Source organism: Sinocyclocheilus anshuiensis, unplaced genomic scaffold (assembly GCF_001515605.1).
Source record: "Sinocyclocheilus anshuiensis isolate Anshui unplaced genomic scaffold, SAMN03320099.WGS_v1.1 scaffold1851, whole genome shotgun sequence".
NCBI lineage: Eukaryota > Metazoa > Chordata > Actinopteri > Cypriniformes > Cyprinidae > Sinocyclocheilus > Sinocyclocheilus anshuiensis.
In genome coordinates, this window is record NW_015548302.1 from 115,412 (window position 1) to 137,190 (window position 21,779).

The 21,779-nt window shown below is 36.1% G+C and overlaps 2 protein-coding genes across 2 annotated transcripts; one reads left to right on the forward strand and one right to left on the reverse strand.

The window, feature by feature from the left end:
* The first annotated feature begins 5,886 nt into the window (after window positions 1-5,886).
* pcyt1ba (phosphate cytidylyltransferase 1B, choline a) lies at window positions 5,887-13,607 on the forward strand. The gene is made up of 8 exons (XM_016443894.1): window positions 5,887-6,081; window positions 8,146-8,245; window positions 10,956-11,072; window positions 11,165-11,316; window positions 11,396-11,474; window positions 11,550-11,692; window positions 12,684-12,872; window positions 12,964-13,607. The coding sequence occupies exons 1-8, from the start codon at window positions 6,043-6,045 to the stop codon at window positions 13,174-13,176; spliced, it is 1,032 nt and encodes a 343-aa protein (XP_016299380.1). The 5' UTR covers window positions 5,887-6,042; the 3' UTR covers window positions 13,177-13,607.
* Window positions 13,608-14,234: 627 nt separating this feature from the next.
* On the reverse strand, window positions 14,235-21,561 carry LOC107656160 (pyruvate dehydrogenase (acetyl-transferring) kinase isozyme 3, mitochondrial-like). The gene is made up of 11 exons (XM_016443893.1): window positions 21,229-21,561; window positions 19,357-19,498; window positions 19,206-19,277; window positions 18,186-18,370; window positions 18,014-18,103; window positions 17,270-17,347; window positions 17,067-17,143; window positions 16,815-16,916; window positions 16,623-16,730; window positions 15,102-15,215; window positions 14,235-15,011 (listed from the first exon to the last, which is right to left on the reverse strand). Exons 1-11 carry the CDS (start codon window positions 21,329-21,331, stop codon window positions 14,868-14,870), a joined length of 1,215 nt encoding a protein of 404 aa, XP_016299379.1. The 5' UTR covers window positions 21,332-21,561; the 3' UTR covers window positions 14,235-14,867.
* Window positions 21,562-21,779: the final 218 nt, after the last annotated feature.

Genomic DNA, 21,779 nt, shown 5'->3' on the forward strand with positions numbered 1-21,779 from the left:
TTCACTTAAGTGATGTTAATTGAGTTGTGTTATGGATTATTGGGATGTTTTTATCAGCTGTTTAGACTCTCATCCTGATGGCACCCATTCACTGCAGGTGATCCATTGGTGTGTAAGTGATGTAATGCTAACTTTCTTCAAATCTGTTCGAATAAAGAAACAAACTCATATCTTAGATGGCATGTGAATGAGAAAATGTTCAGCAAACTTTTTTTGTGTGAACTTTTCCTTTAAGGCCACGATACAATAAAATAATGCTCGGAAAGCCTTGGGGAAATTAAAATAAAAGAGATTTGGCATCAGACCTTGGGAACTCCTAGACTGCAATAACATAAATTCACTAAACAATATACATGCACATGCACGCTCTGATTACAAAACAAGCACTCAATAACCCTGCATGCGTCACCAAATAACCGGTGGTGATGAAAACTCCTCGAACAACAGGACATGGGATTTCACACGAGGACCTAAACAAAAACTGTTTGCAACTGTTAATATTGCGTTCACCTCTCATTAAAATTCTCGCCGTCACTCTACCTGCAGGCGTACAAAAGAACATCATTTCAGTTCTCATTTCCATAGCTGTCAGAAGTTTCACTTTCACAGGAAGCATTCAATACCGAGTGTAATTAGTGATACCCAAAATAAAACGGTGCCATTTGGTGATCTGTTGACATTGTTAAATGCAGAATCACAGCTTTGGGTGCTGTAACAAGATTCTTCACATACCTGTAAGCTATCTATAGTAAACAATTAGATAGATGCTGTTCAGCTTTGGGGTTCTCATCAAACAAATGGCATGTGATGCTTTGGTTGTTGTTTTATCAAATGATAATGCTTAACCACACAAGCCAGATGTCAGTCATAATTAAGCTACATATTCACGTGGAGCATGTATGATTAGGCCCTTATAGTCAGGAAATTGCTTGTGCTGTGACATGAGTTTTATTTCAAAGGCTCTATATTGGGCATGTTAATGAATTTATTGCAGCTAGCTGTGATCTGTAACAATATCAATTGTCCTTTGTGCACTTCCCCGCAGAGCTCTGCAAACTGACACAGCCCTTGGATTCCATGGCTTAAGCTTTATCGCTCTCTAAATATATATTGCCTGAATTGCTATACATAGGTCTGACAAAACAATGGGAATCAAGGTACTCTATAGTTGACAAGTATGTCAGCATGAATTCACATCATAATGCTCTGACATCAGCTTTCTCCTGATTTTTCCTGCAATGGCCTCCCATATAACCGCATTGTTAAAAAAGAAGAAATTAAAGGAATACAGTTACAAGTTAAGCTTTAGAAACAGCATATGTGGCATGTTTTTGATTACCACAAAAAAACTATATCAACTTGTACATAAGTTTAAGGGGGGAAAAAAATAAAAGTGGGCACAGAATAAAAGAGTAAGCATTGTATGACTGCTCCATTGATGTACCCCATACCAACAAACTAGTTAACCATAGATAATGTCAACAGAGAATAAATAATAATAATAACTCGCAGACAGTTCAATAAATGAGTCATATGTTGATTCATAGGCCGCCCATAAGTGAACCACTAATCTGATTCAAACCGCTAAAATCATTGGTGAGTCTTTGAACAATTCATTAAGAGAACCGACTCATAAGCAGGAGCGTTTGTAGACATTCATCAGTGTAGGCTTCCCATCAAAAATGTTTCCATATTTTGACACTCTTTTCGATATCATTTTGGATATGTGGATTTAAACTCTTTACCTGCAGTACAGAGTTTGTTGCTCGTTTACAAACTGCGAGGTCATTCGCGAATTGCTAGTTTGGATTCCGAAACAGCTGACAGAAAATGATTACTTAAGTATTATCAAGGAAATGACTTTCAGATCGGTAATCTCCAAAATTAGACAAATATTTATCAAAAATATTTTACCGGCGCTCGTTCCTCAATAAAACGGGTATAGTGACACCTCTGTTCATAAGAGTCATTTGTTGGTGAATCGAACAACGAAGGACACGTGCATGATTTTGCATCCAGCTGGTGAGGACCAGAGCATGTGAGCGAAGCTACGTTTTCCGCTCTATGGACGTGCGCTCCACTCAGTCGCTCTAACCGCCCAAGCAAGCGCTCCGTTAATATTCCGCTCACGCTCGCCGTAAACCAATTCCCGCTCAGATCCCGCTCCGTTCTGTAAAGAACAAATTTGCGTGCATTATATTAGATTATAAATTACTGCTGCCTATATCTAGCCTACATTCTGTAGGACTACCTATTGGTTCGGGTCAGTTTTTTTTTAAATAATATTTTAATAGGCCTAAGTGGTGTAGGCTAATATCTTCTGTACTCTGTAGTTCTGTATGTAGGCCTATATACAGCTGTGTGTTAGCTTAGGTCTACAGTTTAACTGAGATTATTTAATAACTACAGAGCTCCGAATATAATTTGAATGAACAATTCGTTTCTACGACGTCAGCAGGTTTTATATATTACCACTCCGCTCACTCTCCGCTCCGCTCACATGCTCTGGTGAGGACTGATGAGAGACGACGGTGAAAAGCGGGGGAGGAAACACTGTGACCTGGACCCCCTATGTAAAAATTATGCAAATACAATTGAACTTGAAAAATATTTTTTGCTGGTCATTAACACCACGATTGACTCTGGGAGTGGCGCAACTCACTCATTTCCATTATGTGACCACCAGAGGTGAGTGTTATTTCATATAACAGTTTATTGTTGAAATTGGACTACTTACATTTTAGATACAATATCGACAGTTGCTTCGCCTCTTTTTGCTGTGCCGACATATTTGCAAACAAAGCCACAGCAGAATGACCGTTGCAGGGTTGCCAGGCTTTCACAACAAAACCTGCCCAAAACTAGCCCAATTGCGTTTCGAGGGGGGTCCCCCGGTAAAAATCATGCTCCAGGGGGTAAAATACACGTTTTGTGGCGGGGTTCCCCTGGTAAAATTCACATTTTAGGGGCTAAATATCACGTTATTGGGGTCGCGTCAACCTGCAGACATGAAAAACAACCCGCGGCAACAGTGTTAAAGTAGCCCAATTCCGCGGGAAAACCGCAGACTTGGCAACACCATAGACTGGGCAACACTGGACCGTTGAGCGTCCCAGTTTCATTCCTGAATGAATCATTGCTTTGAACGAAGCGGTTTCGTGACTGGTTCAATTATTCACTTTTCGCCACCTATTGGCGGAACGAGCACCGTAAATAAAGGGGTCATATGATGCGATTTCAAGTTTTCCTTTCTCTTTGGAGCGTTACAAGCTGTTCGTGAATAGATAAGATCCCTGCACAAAATAATGATCTTTTAAAAAAGCATCATATGACCCCTTTAAATGATTAATAAAAAAATAACTTAATACATATATATGTTTATGCTTAAGAATAAAAAATGATTCACTTTTGACTAAAATATTCTTTTAAAACTTATATTTAGCCTGTAATATTCCTAAGATGTGTCTTGAAGTAACGTTCTCATTTAGAAAGGATGCTACAGTGCTAATTAACATTTAGATTGATTAGGAAGTGTATGAGCATGCATTTTCCTTGCAGCATATTATTTTGCATGTCTAAATGAAAAATTAATTAGTTTTGTTTTTAAATGTTTGCGACCAGAATTAAATGAATGTTACTTAAGCAGATTACGTCAAACAATACTCAGGAGAATCTCAGTATTCAAGAGAGATAAAAGAATATCCTTAACCTTGAATCAGCACACTTATGTCGCATTGCAATTGGCTCAAAAATTAGATGTTTTTTTCTTCTTTCCAGACCCTCTCAACGCCTTGGAGGGGAGAGTCTCTTCTCTTTGTAAATTATCTTCCTGTTTATTCTCTGTTTGATTATGACACAGGCCGTTAACCTTTTTGAGCTGGAGCACAGCTGCTTCACAAGCCATCAAAGGAGAATCTATTAACTATGGCCACAACACCGATGGAAATGCTGTTCTCAGTACTGTTGCCCTCTGAATCTCCGGGGATATAGCAGTCAAAAGTACATACTCGAGTCTGAGGAAAATGAGACTCAGTCTTCATGCTGATGAGGAGAGGAGCTCACAGGAAACACATAAGAGGATATCAAATCTCTCGCCAGCTCTCCTGGACCACACCGTTCCTTTCTGAGGGTGGGGGTTACTCTTCAAAGCACTTCTGTTCTGTCCTGTGACTGACATAATTACCTGTGCTGTATGAGTAGACTGAATGAAAGCAACAATGGAGACATGGTTCAGGGAAATGGCAGTCAAAGAAAAGTTTTCTGTGTGTGTGTCTGTGTGTGCTGATTCTGAATGAAGCTGCTGCCATTCTCACATCTCTGTTTGTTATAAAACATTATCATCTAATATTAAGTTAATTTAAATCAAAATTATTTATTTTGTTAACTTTATTAGCCAAGGGGCTGACAGCAGACAGTCAATGGATGGAAGTTGTATGGGAAAATATGAACAAATATTGCAAATGCTCCTAACATGCTTTTAAATTTATTATATCTAATTTACAATTTTTTATACTGTAGCATCTTTTAACTTTGTTAAATATCCACTTGGTGCCATGTTCAAATGCACTAACTAAAATTGAAACAATGGCGCCACCAAGTGGATAACAACTGAACTGTTCTCAAAATGTTTTAGAAACCGAAAATAAATCCCAGTGGGGGAAAAAAACTGAATATAATATAATATAAACAGTTCAGAACTGTAGTAAGCTTTATCAGATTTTTTAATGAATGAATGTTAATAATATTATCTTACATATAATTAGGTTATTTTAAATATTATAAAGTAATATATTAATAGGATATTGTTTTTAATATATTGTAAATATATTTACAATTAAATTAAATTAAATTAAATGTGTATATAAAACTATGAACCACTTCTAAATGTAAACACTGCTCCCTAAACATACAAAACCATATATAAAACCATATATAAATTAAATTTTTAATTACACTGTGAACCAGCATATAGAATTGTGATCTTACCTAAATTCGTCAAATGAGTAAATAGTAAATGTTTTCAAAATTTCACTAAACTTACTTATGAATATCAATAATATTATCATACATATATTTAGATTATTTTAAATATTATTAAGTATCAGTTGGATATTGTATGTAATGTATTCTAACTATATATCAAATTAAATTTGTCTATATTTTTCTTGTTTTTTTTTCTTGCAAACCTGCATATATATATATATATATATATATGTGTGTGTGTGTGTGTGTGTGTGTGTGTGTGTGTGTGTGTGTGTGTGTGTGTGTGTGTGTGTGTGTGTGTTATCAGCTAAGGTCCCTGTTTTGCTTGTTTTATATAGCTTGTTTTATGTAGGGTATAAATTAAAACCCTGCTAAGCATCCTTGATGATAAAAAGTGACGTCACCATCAACTATTTGCAGGGGCATAGTGAGTCTCAACACAAACCATAGTAAGGTTAAAAAATACTAAAAAGCTCTTGTAGAAACTGCCTTAGTTTATACCTTATTGTCATATTTAAATGTTTATTGAATTGAGATCAGATAAGAAAAATAATTCTGTTACTATCCAAACTTAAAAACTGTATTGTCTCTTTCAGCAAGCCTTTGCGATGCACCACAATAATGAAGGAAGATGAAGAACAATCAGAGATGCTCAGCAGCGGGTTCACAGTGATGGTGCTATAGCCTGCTCAACCAATCACACTCTGGTATGTAAATGAGACAGGAGAGCATGTCTGCTGATTGGTCCTCCCCAGACTTGCCATTGCCCTCATCAACAGGCTCTCTTCCTTGTTGTTGTTGTGCAGTCACTGAGGTCCTGTGTGTGTGGGCACAGGGAGGAGCCGAGCGCCTCTTTCTATTGGTGGCTTCACAGCGAGGGGAGTCGAGGAGGAAGAGGCAGAGAGGAAGAGAAGAGCGAGTGGGCGGGATCTAGACCCAGGCTGGAGTAGAGCATCCCTGACCGCGGCTCGGCTAACGGCCAGAGAAGCGTCTCCAGACTGATGCTGAGTCAGGTACAGGTGGAGTCACATCCAGTTTGGCTTGGACCCTCCAGAAATCATGGAGGAGCTGGAACATACCTGTCCACTGCCACGAACGGTGAGATATATGTGTTTTGTTGGCGTCGAGGGCATCTGTGAACCGTTGAGGACCCCTTTCTCTTTGTTTTCAGTCTGTGTTTATCTGATTTTGTCTTTTTGTGCAGCTTTCTGAATGACGTTGAGCTTGTGAAACTGCTGTTTTGTACTGACTATCTGCGCGTTTGTTCATAATGCTGCTTTTAATCCTCTGCGTCTACCAGATATCGTTTTTAAGTGCGAGAGCCAGCGCTTTTGTGGGATGGTGCTGAGCTAATGTTACAGACATCATCCCGATTGCATTTAACAGCAGGTTGCCCTTCTGTGATGTTGCTCCTCCTTCTCACCTTGTACAGAATTCTGGGAAAGGTCTCCAGCATCCTTGGAAACACTGTCTCCGTTGCTATGGGAATGAATCGTGCATTGCTCCGTGGAGATTTTTCCTCCAATGAGTAATCGGATAGCACACACCTACATTGCATTGGATATGTAAATGCATATGTGCCAGCTGGGTCTGCTGTGAAGATGCTCTCACTGGGCATTTCCTGAACAGACAGATGGTCACTATTGTCACAAAGGTCACTAGAAGATTAACCCAGAAATTATTTTTTAACATTTCTGTAAAGTGTTTGGCCCAGAATGCATTTAAACAGCATCTGGTGCCTCCGCCCACATGTTTACTAAAACAGAACAGTAGTTGTCACATTAGGAAGATGCCACAAGGGTGATTTAAGTAACAGTAAGGTTTTAAAGGGACAGTTTCCCCAAAAAATGAAAATTCTGTCATCATTTAGTCACCCTCATGTTGTTCCAAACTGTATGAGTTTCTTTCTTCTGCTGTACACAAACGAAGATATTTTGAAGAATGTTGATAATCAAAAAGTTGCTGGTAGCCATTGACTTCCATAGTATTTTATCATATTATGGAAGTCAATGGCTACCAGCAACTGTTGGTTAACATTCTTCAAAATCTTCTTTTATGTTAAGGAAGTTATTCATACAGGTTTGGATCAACATTAGTAAATGATGACAAATTTTTCATTTTGATCACAATAAAAGCACAATTTCATTGGTCTGATATTGTGTGTTAACTTTTTCATTTTTGTTGTTTAATGAATTATTTTACTCTTTAAATTAAACAAAAACCCTTTAGATATAATATACAATTATTATTTGAATTGTACACTATTAAGCAAAAACCCATTAAAGGTAATATAATATAATGTAATATGATATATAACTTGAAGTGGTAAAAGATTTTATTCAACATAATGTTGTTGTTAAATAAGAATATTTTAAAGTTTTAAAGTTTAGCTGTTGGGAACAATAAAATCACATTTCAATGGTTTGATATTTTTGTATGTTAGATATTTTTGTACCTTTTTACATTTTTGTTATTTCATGAATTTAGCGTATATTATATATTATGCACATGTACTAGCTATTATATAATAATATAAAACATACTTCACAGTGTTTTTAAAAAGAGAATATTTCCCACTTCAAAAATTCAGAAAATTGACTTAAGCTTTAAATACATTTTTTTGATAACAAACCCGCATTCTCATCCATATAGAATGCGAGTATAGTGTCTTTCTGCACTTATAGACTGAAAAATGCACAAAAATAAAATATCCCTGCTACCCTGCCATACATTGAAATGCTAATTCAGAACCATGAGTTGTCACAGTGTCTGTAGGCCTATTGTTCTCTGTTTGTTATAAGCCACAAAGAAGTTTCAATAGATCGAAATATCCGTGTTATGTATGTCTGTGTCTATCTCCCACTTTGTGCTGCTGTGGACGAATGATTTGTCTTAAGTCAGTGACATTAGAGAACCCTCTACTGGACAAATCAATATCCGCTGTAAAGAGGCTGTTACACAGATCGTCTTGAAATCAATACGTCAGATAATAACCTCTATTCTTACAAAAAGGAAAACATTTTTGAGAAGGGTAAATAGGATATCATGTCAGCAGGATCTAGGCTTGTTTAAACAGTATTTTATTTGGGAAGCTGCAATGTCTATTTATTTCTCATCTCATCATTTCTCTCAAATCAATGCTTTCTTCAATCTTCTCTGCAGACTCTTATAGAGCCAGCCATATTTACCCCGGAGACGAGTTGTGAGTGTCGGGCTCCACACGAGAAGCTGACGGTAGAGCTAGCTCGACTCGGAATGCCTGGTCAGTCTGTACTTTCTCTGTTCAGTTTTCATAAAATGGAACATCAAGTTAAAAAATGACCTTTGTAATAAGATCATTCCTGTTAGGCTATAACCTAAAAAAATTAAATATACTCGTTTCATTAAGTACAAGACACTCAAGAGAGAAATATGCACTCAAGCTCTTAAACAGTAACTTAAATGTAACCTTTTTTTAAAGCTTGTAACTTCATTCATTATATCTTGATTACTTATATAATCACAATAAAATAAACAGGATCAAAACAAACCAGATACACACACACACACACACACACACACACACACACAGGTTGGGTTTCCATGTTTTATGGGGACAGTCCATAGATGTAATGGTTTATATACTGTACAAACGGTATTTTCCTGTCCCCTTGCCCTAATCCTACTCCTAAACCTACCCCTCACACAAATGTTTCTGCTATTTTAGATCTGCTATTCAAAAAACTTCATTTGGCCCCACTTTATATTAAGTGGCCTTAACTACTATGTACTTACATCAAAAATTAAGTACAATGTACTTATTACACACACACACACACACACACACACACAACCATTCAAAATGTTGGGGCTTAGTAAGTCTTTTTTTAAAGAAATTAATACTTTTAATAGTTTTTCTTCTTTTGAACAGTTTATTCTTCAAAGTGACCCAATATGCTTGAGCGGTATATGCTGTATATTAACATTTGTAAGTAAAATATTTTGCCCAATATATTAATACATACAATACATTTTGAGTACATGATGTTCAATTGTACTGTATAATTATTGGCACAATCCAAAGTAGTTGATTTACTAAAGAGTGACAAAAACACATGATAAACTGGCTGTGTAAGTGTGTAAAATGTTAAACATTTGCAAGTTCTTTTCTGGTAAAGAACAAGTTTATTTTTATCTTTTGGACCCATTTCACAAATCCCATCAAACATTGATGAGTTAAGCTACTTAAACTCAGGGTTCGTACGGTCATGAAAAACCTGGAAAAGTCATGGAATTTTAAAACACCAATTTCCAGGCCTGGAAAAGTTTTGGAAAAATAAATAAACCCAGAAAGTTTTGGAAAAGTCATTGAAATCTATTTCACAAAACTCTGTATAATAGAATTGTGTTTAATCAGGTCCTGAATTTCGGTGCGGGATTGCGCATAGGCAATATTGCATAGTTTTACTCATTCCCGCAGCTTTTGACTTTAAAATGATGGATAGTCACACGTTTATTCAATAGCCTATAGCATGTAGGTTTGATGAGTAAATAATCAAACCTACAGACTTCTGGACACTAAACACCGTCCGAGCCACTCTTAACAGTCGCGGTAGCACGGTCTCGTGTTGTTTCCACCAGTGTGGCAAATCTTTGTCATCACCATAATAATTGATGGATATCTAAAATATAAAAATAAGGAAGACGCAAGCCTGATGGCTGGCCCGTGTCTGAGCTGTGACGTGAAAATTGTCCCGAAGCCAAAAATAAGTTGGGGCTGTTGGGCTCGGGCTGAAATGCAGGGCTCTAAAGCGCAGCTTGTTGCATTTAAGCAGCAAAAATACACACAAAATGACACCAAAATGGCCATCCTGGCCACACAGTTAAATAAATGATAATATTCAGTGATGTGATATGTGAAATGTGGAGTAACGTCTGGCGCAGTTGCAGCTTGTACTTATTACTAAAACAAGAAAGCAAACGAGTAGCATTAATAGTCATTCATTTTAGTTAACATATGCTATGATAATTTGAACAGATTTGTATTCTTATTGTAAAATAATGGAACATTTAGGTCATGAATATTGTCTCAAAAGTCATGGAAAAGTCATGGAAATTTATTGGTAAAAATGTGTACGAACCCTGTAAACTGATCCCATATCAGTGTCAGAGGAAAACGCAGTGCTTGTAGGATAGTCCACCGCTGGAACCAGACCCAGCAAGACTAGATTCAGGGATTCCCTGTTCATTCTGTGACCCAGTTTCTCACAGTCACTGCTCACAAAGCTCTCGCTGGCCAATGATTACTGAGCTCTGGAGAAGAGACAAAAGGAGAAAGGTTGAATGGTTTTTGATGTCCTTCAATAGACTATTTTAAGTTTGTAAACTTAAAACTGAGGGAAAAAGGGAACAGTGAAAAATAATGGTGCTGCCAACTTTATTAATATGTTTTGGCCAGAATTTTGACTAACAGCATTTTTAATTTTTGAGAAAAAAAGTCTCTTATGCTCACCAAGGCTGCATTTATTCAATAATAAATACAGTAAAAATAGTAATATTGTGAAATATTATTACAATTATAAACAAATGTTTTCTATTTTAATATATTTTAATACATAATTTATTCCTGTGATGGCAAAGCTGAATTTTCAGCATCATTACTCCAGTCTTCAGTGTCACATGATCCTTCAGAAATCATTCTAATATGCTGATTTACTGCTCAAGAATAATTTATTTTTATCAGTTTTGACAGTTGTGTTACTTAATATTTTTGTGAAAACTGAAAGAACAGCATTTAGTTGAAATAGAATCTTTTGTAACATTCTAAATGACCTTTGATCAAGTGTCCTTGCTGTAAAAAAAGTAATTTCTTTCAAAAAAAAAAAAAAAAAAAGACTGACCCCAAACTCTTCAACAGTATAAAGTGGCCTATTTTTTCGTGTTTTTGTTTCTGTAAATGATTTCTAAAAGTGTCATGAATTTTCCATTCTCAGTGGACCGGCCGGTGCGAATCTATGCAGATGGCATCTTCGATCTTTTTCATTCTGGTCATGCTCGTGCCCTGATGCAGGCTAAGAATCTGTTCCCTAACGCCTACCTTATAGTCGGAGGTATAGACACTTTTAATTTACTGATCCAGACTTTGCAATATACTTGTAAAGGCTAAATTCTAACTGATAAAAATATGTATGTGTGTGTTAAGTATGCAGTGATGAACTCACTCACAAGTACAAGGGCTTCACCGTAATGACAGAAGACGAACGGTACGAGGCATTGAGACACTGCCGCTACGTTGATGAGGTTTTGCGTGATGCGCCCTGGACTCTGACCCAAGAGTTTTTAGAAAAACACAAGGTCAGTTATTTGGTCACATCCTAGCACAGTACCGTTCCCATAATTCCCTGCGGTTAACCCTGTGGTTTGTATTCTCTAGATCGACTTTGTGGCGCATGACGACATCCCATACTCCTCTGCTGGATCTGAGGATGTGTACAAGCATATTAAGGAGGCAGGTAAAGAAAAGCGGCTTTCGCTTAAGAGCATGTGTGTGTGTTTCAGACCAGATCTAACGTGTACGAGTGTCTCAGGTATGTTTGTGCCCACTAAAAGGACAGAAGGGATCTCAACATCTGACCTGATCACCCGGATAGTGAGAGACTATGACGTGTACGCTAGACGCAACTTGCAGAGGGGTTACACCGCTAAAGAACTGAATGTCAGTTATATTAATGTAAGTAAATGAAGGATCTAGGATCCTCAAATGTAAGCTTTGGTTTTGCTGACTAGTTGTTCTGTTACCAGACAAACAGATATTTTCTGAAAGATATTGGATCTGATATTTCTGGCATGGAGGCATGGTCTAACATTAATGTACTTAATTGTTGAATTCATTTTCATTTTCTTTTCATAAATAAAATCAGTCGTTCACCTAAAGGGTTATTATCATTAAAACTAAAACTAGAACTTTAAAAATGTATTACTTGAAGTAAAATAAACATGAATTGAAATAACATAAAATATAAAAACTTATTTCTAACTTATTTTAGCTAGTTGTCAGCACAACATTTCTCATTTTTCATTTAGTTTGTTAAATTACTAAAATAACTAAAATTAAAATGTAAAAAAGAATATAGACATTAAAAAAAAAAAATGGGGAAAAAATCAAATTCAAAATATTAACAAAGACAATAATAAGAAAATAAATGATATTAAAATAACATTCGCCTCTGAAACAAACTGATAAAACATATTTTTCTTAACCATTATTCAGAAAAAATTATAGATATGTTTATATATAAAATGTATAATAAATATTTTTATGTATTTTTTGTTTTTGCAAATATCATGAGTTATTAACTTTTTGGGGTCACATCAGTGAACTAAAAAAATAATAATTAAATAATTTAAAAAAAATGTAATTCATAAATAAAACATGCTCATAATTGAAGTGATGTATTTAATTCACTGTATGTACAAACCTAAATTGAAATGTAGTTTTGAAAAAAAGAATAGATTAAAAACAGACCAAAAACAAAGTGATAATAAATAATACAAAGTAATAATTTGATCTGTAAATAGAATCACATTTACATTTTTTCTTCATTAGAACAATGCTGATTTTCTTTGAAGTATGTCATACATAAAGTAAAATGTGTTTTGAATAACATTTAACACTGACATTTAATAAAAAAAGAAAAGCTTGCTGATCTGACTCTGGACAGGAAAAGAAGTACCGTCTGCAGAACCAGGTGGACAGGATGAAAGAGAAGGTGCGGACGGTAGAGGAGAAGTCCAAGCACTTTGTGTATAGAGTGGAAGAGAAGAGCCATGATCTTATTCAGAAGTGGGAGGAGAAATCACGAGAGTTCATTGGGAACTTCCTGGAGCTCTTTGGTCCAGATGGGACATGGGTAAGCAAGGATATAGGGTAGAGTATGTAGAAAAACATGTAGATTGTGTAAAATTGACACATTTTTGAATATGACCTTTTCATTTTTTCAGAAGCAAATGTTTCAGGAACGTAGTGGACGAATGATCCAGGCGTTTTCTCCACACGGCTCACCCAGCAGCAGCCCACCAAGGGACTTTTCCCCATCCCGCTCTCCGTCACCTCCATCCCGCTGGGCCATGCCCCGAACCTCACCGCCCTCGTCCCCGAAGGGCGCCTCGGCCTCCATCAGCAGCATGAGCGAGGGTGACGAGGACGAGAAGTGAGGAATAAACCATCACACACATAATAGACTGCACTTTACCCACAAACACACACACATTAGCAGCGATGACAGGTCAACTACCCTCATGGGAAAATTTTAAGTACTGTACACAGCACAGGGTTGTTGAAGTCCTGTTTAGTTGTGCTGATATTACAGCAAATATTTGAAAGCCATCGCAGCCCTGAACAGCCCTGAACAGAACGGGGGTGGGGGGATTCACTGAATCAATTGCGGCCACTGTTAGTGTCTTTTCATTGCACGTACTATTTGTTGTTTTAGCACCCAAATCAATAAAAAAAAAAGAACATCAACAGGAATGAGCAATATCGGTATTATAATGGTTATTGGCCGATATATTTAAGTGTTCATGCTTGTACAATTGTTTGGTTTCATGTATTTTTACATTTAGAATACCTTTGTCATCATCTTTAAACCCACTTTTAATTTAAAGGGGTGGTTGATTGCGATTTCACTTTTTTAACGTTAGTGTGTAATGTTGCTGTTTAAGCATAAACAATATCTGCAAAGTTGCAGCGCTGAAAGTTCATTAATGCCTACAAAAACAGCTGGTAAGGGACTACAACAAGCTTCTTCCCAGGTCCGTTACGTCACGAACCCAGATAAACCCAGAGAGAACACGCAGCAAAGGGGGCGAGGCCTTGCTGCACTGCTTTAGAGAAGAGGAAGAGAAAACTAGGGGTGCACGTAAAAATCTGTTCATATATGAATCAATCAAGCCTAGAAAAAAAACAGTCAACCACCCCTTTAATAACAATGTTTTTACCAAATTCCAAAATAATGATACATTTTTCAAACTGTACATTATAATTTTGTGATTCTTTTTAATATTTAATTTCAATATCTGACATCAGTTATCGGACATAACAAGAAAAAAATATTGGCTTATTTTAAAGAGGTCATATGATTTCAAGTTTCCCTTTCTCTTTGGAGTGTTACAAGCTCTTTGTGCATAAAGAAGATCTGTAAAGATGCAAAGACTAAAGTCTTTTTAAAATAACACATTATTAAATTAATGTCATAACGCAAAAAATTACTAGGCTAATTGTACTATAAAGTTTCATTTTCTTTATGCAAAATATAATTTCATATTTTTCTTTTGATTTTAGGGTGAAAAATAACCTCGACATGTTCTTGACAGTTTTCATATAGTTTTGAGATTAACCAAATTATTTTCATTCCTTCAGAGCCTTTTCAAATGATTTCTCCATTAGTCCACTTCCAAGAAAACGGGAGTCGTAGCCACAGAAAGTGTGGACAAACCCTCTCTCTAGTGCTTGTGAATGGCAGTAAAAGAAATGCTTTTTGTTTTGACCTTCTCAAACTCCAGACGTCCTTCTCTGGCTGTTTTAGAAAATGAAACAGGGAGGCTACTGCGTGGCACAATTAAAAAAAGAACCAAAGTATCTGACCCCCCCGGCCACAAATGTTCACTCTTTCCTCTAACCGCCCTGGAAGACACTAAAAGGAGGTTCTGTATCTTACGTCTGTAGCTGCACAAAGGAGGAAGGAGCAGAGACTTAATGACACTTACATCATCAGCTCTCCTGCTCTGGAAATGCTAACAAGTATAGAACACTCAGCATCGATGTGATGTTGCCATGGCAACTGAAGCTAGACTAAAGACGGTAGGTCTGTAATGGGTGCAGTGGGACATGGATGGGGCGAGTGCGATTATCTTTTGGCCTTGTATTTTGAGGTATCTCGGGGCTCTTTGCTCGGGTTGCTCCAGTCATCCGCTCCTGGGCCTCCTTGATAGTGTCGCCAAGCAGATTTGTTGAAGACGGGCAGGCGCTCAAATGATTCGCTGGAGAGAGCCTGGTCAGAGAAGATGATGACGGGGTGGATGTCACTCAAAACCTATCGGTGGAACAATGAAATAAAGTGCAAATTGAGAGCTGCTTTTACCTTCAGGTAGATGACGGCATCGGTCCCTACGCCTTCCATCGAGTACAGTTTCAGGTCCCCTTGAAAGTAGCGGGCGTACAGTCTGGATATCGGCAAACCATGTCCAAATCCAGCCTAGATACGCGTGGAGATCAGGTTACAGAGGACAATGCTACATTTAGAACTGTTGTTCAAGGTTAAAGTTGGTTGTTTTTCCTAAAATTGTGTCATTCTTTATTCACACTCATGTTCTTCCAAACTGTTATGACTTTACTTTTTCCAGTGAACACAAAATAAGAAGTTCAAGAAAAAAGAAAAAACAGCACCATGAAATTAGCATAAATAAATACATACAACTTTAGTGTTGTTCTAAACAGTGTAACTTTATATATTATTACTTTATTATATTATATTTTGAATTAGCTTTTATTTTTATATATTTTTTTCTATTTTGTTATTTTATTTGCCCATTTCCGCCACTGAATACAAAATTAAAAAGATAATTGTGACTTTTTCTCACAATTCTGACTTTTTTCTCGTAATTGTGAGATATAAACTAGCAACTGCTAGTTGTAATGTCAGAATTGCGTGATATAAACTGCGAGATAACTCGCAATTCTGACTTTTTTTCTCAGAATTGCATGATATAAACTTGCGTGATATAAACTTGCAATTGCGTGTTCTAAAGTGACAATTGCGAGATATAAACAATTTCGAAATTTTGAGAAAAAAAGTCAGAATTGTGAGTGTATATCTCGCAATTCTGACTTTATTTCTCAGAACTGCGACTTTATACTGTGTCACGCAATACTGAGTTTGTAACACAACTGCGAGTTTATATAGCACAATTCTGACTTCATTTCACAGAATTGCGAGTTTATATCTCACTAATTGTCGGAATTGTGAGTTTCTATCACGCAATTCAGAGAAAAAAGTCAGAATTGTGAGATAAAAATGTCAATTACCTTTTTTTATTCAGAAACGGGCTTCCATATTATTTTCATTTTAGTTTTGGTAATTTCGTTTTGTTTTCTTGACATTTTGTTCTTTTTGTAATTTCTTTTGTCATTTTGAATAAACAAAAGAGTTTATTCAAATATTTATATTTAGCTTGAATTTACACTGATTTCAGTTTTAGTAATTTTAGTACTTCAACTTCAGAGGATTTTTAATAGCTTTTTAGTTTTAGCCAAGTCAGTTTGGGCTAAATAAATAATAATAATGATAATAATAATAATAACATCAACATATTCTTGACAGGTTCCATGAAATTTTGAGTTTAACCAAATTATTTTAGTATAACAGAAAATAACTTAAATTTGGGATTGTTTGGCTTTAGAAGACTGTAAAATCATTTTCAACATGTTTTTTGTGTCCTTTTTGGACAAGCAGAAGAGCAGTCTTAACATTCTTCTAAACATCTTGTTTTGTGTTCCACAGTCTTATAAAAAGTCATACTCGTGCTTTGTAGCCACATGAGGGTGACTAAGTGACAGGAATATTGTTTTTGTTTTTAAGAATATTGTAGCCACACTTCTTTACCAATGGCACTCGTTTGGAGTCCAGACTGGGTGTTGGTGCAGTCGAGTAGGTGTAGTTGAACAGCCTGTCAATCTTCCGTAAAGCCACACCCCCTCCCCTGTCACTGATCTATGATGAAAAACACAGGACGTTTAGGATCAAGGCATGCCACGTGCACGTTTGCAAAGAAAACCGATTTGCAAACAAACTGACCTTCACAGAGAGATCTTCCTTCCCCAGGGTCACTTTTGCTTTTATAAGAGGAAGACCCTCCTTGCTACCCTCGTGGAGCTCATTGGTGGCCCGCATTGCGTTCTGAAAACACAAACACAAGCTGTTACAACAATACGTCAGGGCCTTGGGAAAAACACGAAGATAAGAGCTGCTAAATATTGTATTGCTTAACACATGCTGGTACTCTGATATATCATATTCAAGATGCATCTGCAAGTTTTAGAAACATACCTTAAACAATTCAAACAGCATGTGGAACAAGTGTGAGGGAACGTACACAGCCTGGATGGGTTTTTGAGGAGCCTTTGCTACATAAAAAGTAACATATTCATACTATTTTGGACCTCCAGAAGTTCTACATGGATTAGACATGAAGCAACTCTGAAACAAACATTATATATTGAGTTTTGTGAGAGAATCCGAAGGACATGTACCATTGAATTCCTCTATCTTGAGTTCAGGGGCAGCTGAATAATATTGCTCACACACCATCTTGGCGGTCTCGTATGCATCTGAAAACAACATCACGCTGAATCAGTGGAGCACAAAATCCAAACATAAGATAAGGGTGGTTTTTCTACACTACCATTCAAAAGTTCGGAGTTGGTAGGATTTTTTGAAAGAAGTCTTTTATGCTCACAAAGGCTGCATTTATTTGATCAAAATATAATAAAAACAGTAATATTATGAAATTGTATTGCAATTTCAAATAACTGGTTTCTATTTGAATATATTTTAAAATGTAATTTATTCCTGTGATTGCAAAGCTGAATTTTCAGCAGCCATTACACCAGTCTTCAGTGTCACATGATTCTTCAGAAATCATTCTAATATCCCGGTTTACTGCTCAAGAAACATTTTTATTCAATGTTGAAAACGTTGTGCTGCTTAATATTTTTGTGATACATTTTTCAATATTCCTTGATAAATATAAAAGTTCAAAACAAGAGCATTTATTTAAAATATAAATATTTTTTAATATTATAAACATTAAAAATGTCTTTACTGTCACTTTGGACAATGTGTCCATGCTGAATAAAAATATTTATTTTAAATAACTAAATAAATAAAAATAAAATAAAGTAAAATAAAATAAAATGAAATCTTACAGACCCCAAACTTCTCAATGGTAGTGTATGTGACACTAAATAAATAAAAAATAAAATCTCTAAACCTACCAGTCACCACCTCAGCAACATTGCAGTTGGGATCAATACTGCCAATGTGTTTTGGATGGGCTGGGTTGATGTCATTGCCAAAAAGGAGAGCTGTAATAAAGAGAAAAGCAATTACGATAAAACTATGAAAAGCTATGGTCCTGTAAGTGGTGTCTTTTTTTGCGTGACGTACTGTGCTGGTTGATGAGCATGCGAAAAGAGATTTGGTTGGTGTAGAAGCGGTCCAAAAAGTACTGGATGTTGGAGCTGACGAATGGATCGAAACTAAACTTCTCTTTATATTCAATTACACCTTGGGCCATAGTTGGGACCACATCATTGTGTCTATTCCTGATCTCAATGAGAGTCTCCAGAAAGCTATAAAAATGTTGATATGGGGAACAAAAAGTGAATTAAACAAATTTTGTAGATCTTAAAGAGATAAATATAAACAGGTTTATAAACAGGTTATAAACAGTTTTTAAATAAATATTACAATACTGAAATTCTATCTGAGATCGATAAGCAGATGATTATTTTCATATTATGGTCAATAATAAAACCACATTTTATTTTGCCTAAAAATAAAACACTAAAAACTAGATTAAAACTACATTTTTGAACGCTAAAAGTGAATTTAGGCATCACAACATTAGAATTTACAGTATGAAAAATTTATATTTATTGAGATTTGCTAAAGACTACAGTTAACAGTGTTATTAAAAATTAGTAGTGTTTTTAAAGATGAACGCTATTAAGTAAGCGTTAGGTGACAAAGTTAATCTAAATGTAAAAATAGGGGAAATTAGCATGAACAATAAAATATCCAATACTGGCTAATAAACATATCCAACACTGACCTAATTGTTTAGCTAGAGCAACTGTAAGTAAACCCAAATCTTTGCTCCATTTTTTAGTCATTCAGGTAATTTATAGTATTTTGTATAAATAATAAAGGCCATTGTGTGTAGAAATGGCATGTGAGTAGGATTCTTCCTTTGTTTTTGCTGACCCAACATGCAGATTTGTTCTTTTCCACTGTCAGGGCAGCTTTCAGTCACTATCTGATTCCTCTGTTCTCAACTCTGGCCTGAATTCACCTCGAGTGAAAATATAATAGCATGCCGTGCAACTGCCTGCAGAACAAGACCATCTAGATGGCTCACAAAAGCCAAACCAAAAAAAAAAACATAATAAAAAGAGTCCTACTCACTCATTCAGGGCATGTGGGTCTTCTGGCTTCCTGTTCTCGAACTCTAGAAGTTCAAAAAAACTTTGCATGTACCTGTGGAGAGATTTGGCACGACTCAGGCTTCAGTGAACGTTCATCTGACGTCCTCCATTTTAAACTCATTTATACTAACCATTTCTGCACCAGTTTGACTGAAGGTTGACTGAGGAGCTTGTCAGGCAGCAGATTGACCTCTCTCATAGTGTTAGCCAGACGCACCGGCAGCTCCTTCCGCAGGAACATGTAAGACGTCTTCTCACACGCATTATCCCTACCTGAAAATTCAGCAACCAGACATAAACAACTGTGAAAATACGAAGGGCTGTTAGTGTTTACAGATGGGAAAATGCAGAAAAATGCTTTATCATTCATACCTGAGACACCTGCAAAGCACTGAACAACGGCCGAACACAAAACAAAAAAACTTATTTAAACTATTACATTCTACATAGCCAATCTAAACTGCTTGACTGTGTGTATCTTCACAAAATGTAAACTACTGTATATTATCGGGCTACCTCTAATCAGGTAAACACAACTATAAGCCATGAAAATAGTAATATATTATAAACATTAACATCATGAATTTATGAAAAGCTGCTTTGAAACTCTTGTGTATTCGGAAAAGTGATAAAAAATAAAAATGTACTTAAATTATGTGGCAAAGATTCACTCTTACTTCAGGCCTACAGAGCAGGCACACCAATGTTTTCAGCTGAAACATCACAAGCAGGATTAACTATCCCTATAATTTATTTAAGATTGTAACTAATATCATAATTAGCCTTGTTGCATAAGCCTTTCTTCTGACTCATGTCATTATAACAGTTCTTTCTGTGCTATTAGTGTTTTTGTTCATAGACCATTCCCAAAAATGTAAATGAATGAAACTTTTATTGCTCCACAGTGATATGGTTTAGCACAACGGGTGATTTAATGGCAGAAAGTTTCATTTTAGGGTGAACTATCTATTTAAAAACCAATTTATTGTGACTAGCTGTTGTGTTTGACGTCACCTAGGTGTAGTCTACATAGTGTTCGTATCACACACTTCATATTGTATTTACATAAAGAGCCTCTCCCTCTTATTAAAGTACTTCGAGGGAGTACAGTTAGATTAACGGGCAGTTATTTTATATTCATATTATTATAGTTACATTGGTAACACTTTACTTGAAGGGGTGTGCATAAGACTGACATGACACCTTCATAATCATGACATGACACATGCCATGAATATGAAGGAGGTTTTATGCATGTTTATGACAACTGTCATTAAGTGTCATTCGCTCAATATGACATTATTTGACCTAACCCTAACCTAACCCTACCCCTACCCTTACCCCTAACCATAGCCCATAACAAAGACATCTCAAACAATGTCATCTTTGCATTAAAAATTACATAACTGAGCGAATGACACTTAATGACAGTTGTCATAAACATGCATAAAAAACCTTCATATTCATGACATGTGTCATGTCATGATTATGAAGGTGTCATGTCAGTCTTATGCACACCCCTTCAAGTAAAGTGTAACCGTTACATTTAATAATATTATAATATGAGATGGTTCATATGCAAACGAGTGTATGACATCAACAAGTAACACGATAAATGACTATAAATGTTTGAAGGACATACAGTGGGCAAAATATTTATAGAAACACGCCATCGATGATTCTAATGTGTATAATTATTTATAAAAAATCTTTAAAAGTTAACTTTGGAAAACATTAGGTGGCATATCTCGTATAGTCATAAAAACAACCAATATCCTCAAAAATATAACACAGAAGCGTCCAGTGAATGTTTTCTTTCCAAAATGAACAAAGTTCTTGTTCACCAGATTTGTCGCATTTACAATCTGAACACTAAACATACACTACAACAATGAGGGGTTATTAAACATATTTATTTTATGAGACAATCGACATAATCATGCTACATCAAAGTAACAAGTGCCGCTGTCACTCAGTCTTCACTGATGGATGCGCTCACTTACCGAATTCCAGAAACTGTTTTATTGACAGGGGCGATGGTGAAAACCTGGAATAATATTCTATCTTTGGTAAATGGTCCTTCAGAAGAAATACGTACAGTCTCATTGTGAACTGATTGAGGCCAGGCTGGTTATGAAAAAAAATCCTTATATTGGGATCATGGCAGGGATCGTCCAAAGAGTAGAGCGCACCGCAACATCCGTATCCGAAAATTCACCTCCGTTTCATATTATTTTTACATAATATTTTAGAAACAGAACACTGTCTGTATTATACGTGCGTAACGTTACACACACAGCCACTGTTGCGCTAAACAGCACGTACACAAGAGTGAACACACAACCGACCATGATTTAAACAGCGAGCGGTGTGATTGGCTGAGAAGAACACGGAAATAAGTCAGTGCTTTGTAATTGGTCCATCCAGTTACCTGAATCAGAGCGAAACGCCTCTTTGGGAAGTTAGGTTGCAGAATAGCGGTCCTTTTTGTAATGTTTTTTTATGTTATTTACATTTTGCGTATAACGTCCTGCAAAACCAACGTTTAATGCTA

What these genes read in the sequence shown, in the direction of transcription:
- LOC107656160 (XM_016443893.1), bottom strand. Translation starts at nt 21,331, where the DNA reads ATGAGACTGTACGTATTTCTTCTGAAGGACCATTTACCAAAGATAGAA. An exon ending in CAAGATAGAGGAATTCAATG is followed by an intron (nt 17,144 to 17,269) that starts GTACATGTCCTT and finishes CTTTTTATGTAG; the next exon opens with CAAAGGCTCCTCAAAAACCC. An exon ending in ACTCCAAACGAGTGCCATTG is followed by an intron (nt 15,216 to 16,622) that starts GTAAAGAAGTGT and finishes ACGCGTATCTAG; the next exon opens with GCTGGATTTGGACATGGTTT.
- pcyt1ba (XM_016443894.1), top strand. Translation starts at nt 6,043, where the DNA reads ATGGAGGAGCTGGAACATACCTGTCCACTGCCACGAACG. An exon ending in CGCCTACCTTATAGTCGGAG is followed by an intron (nt 11,073 to 11,164) that starts GTATAGACACTT and finishes GTGTGTGTTAAG; the next exon opens with TATGCAGTGATGAACTCACT. An exon ending in TGAATGTCAGTTATATTAAT is followed by an intron (nt 11,693 to 12,683) that starts GTAAGTAAATGA and finishes GACTCTGGACAG; the next exon opens with GAAAAGAAGTACCGTCTGCA.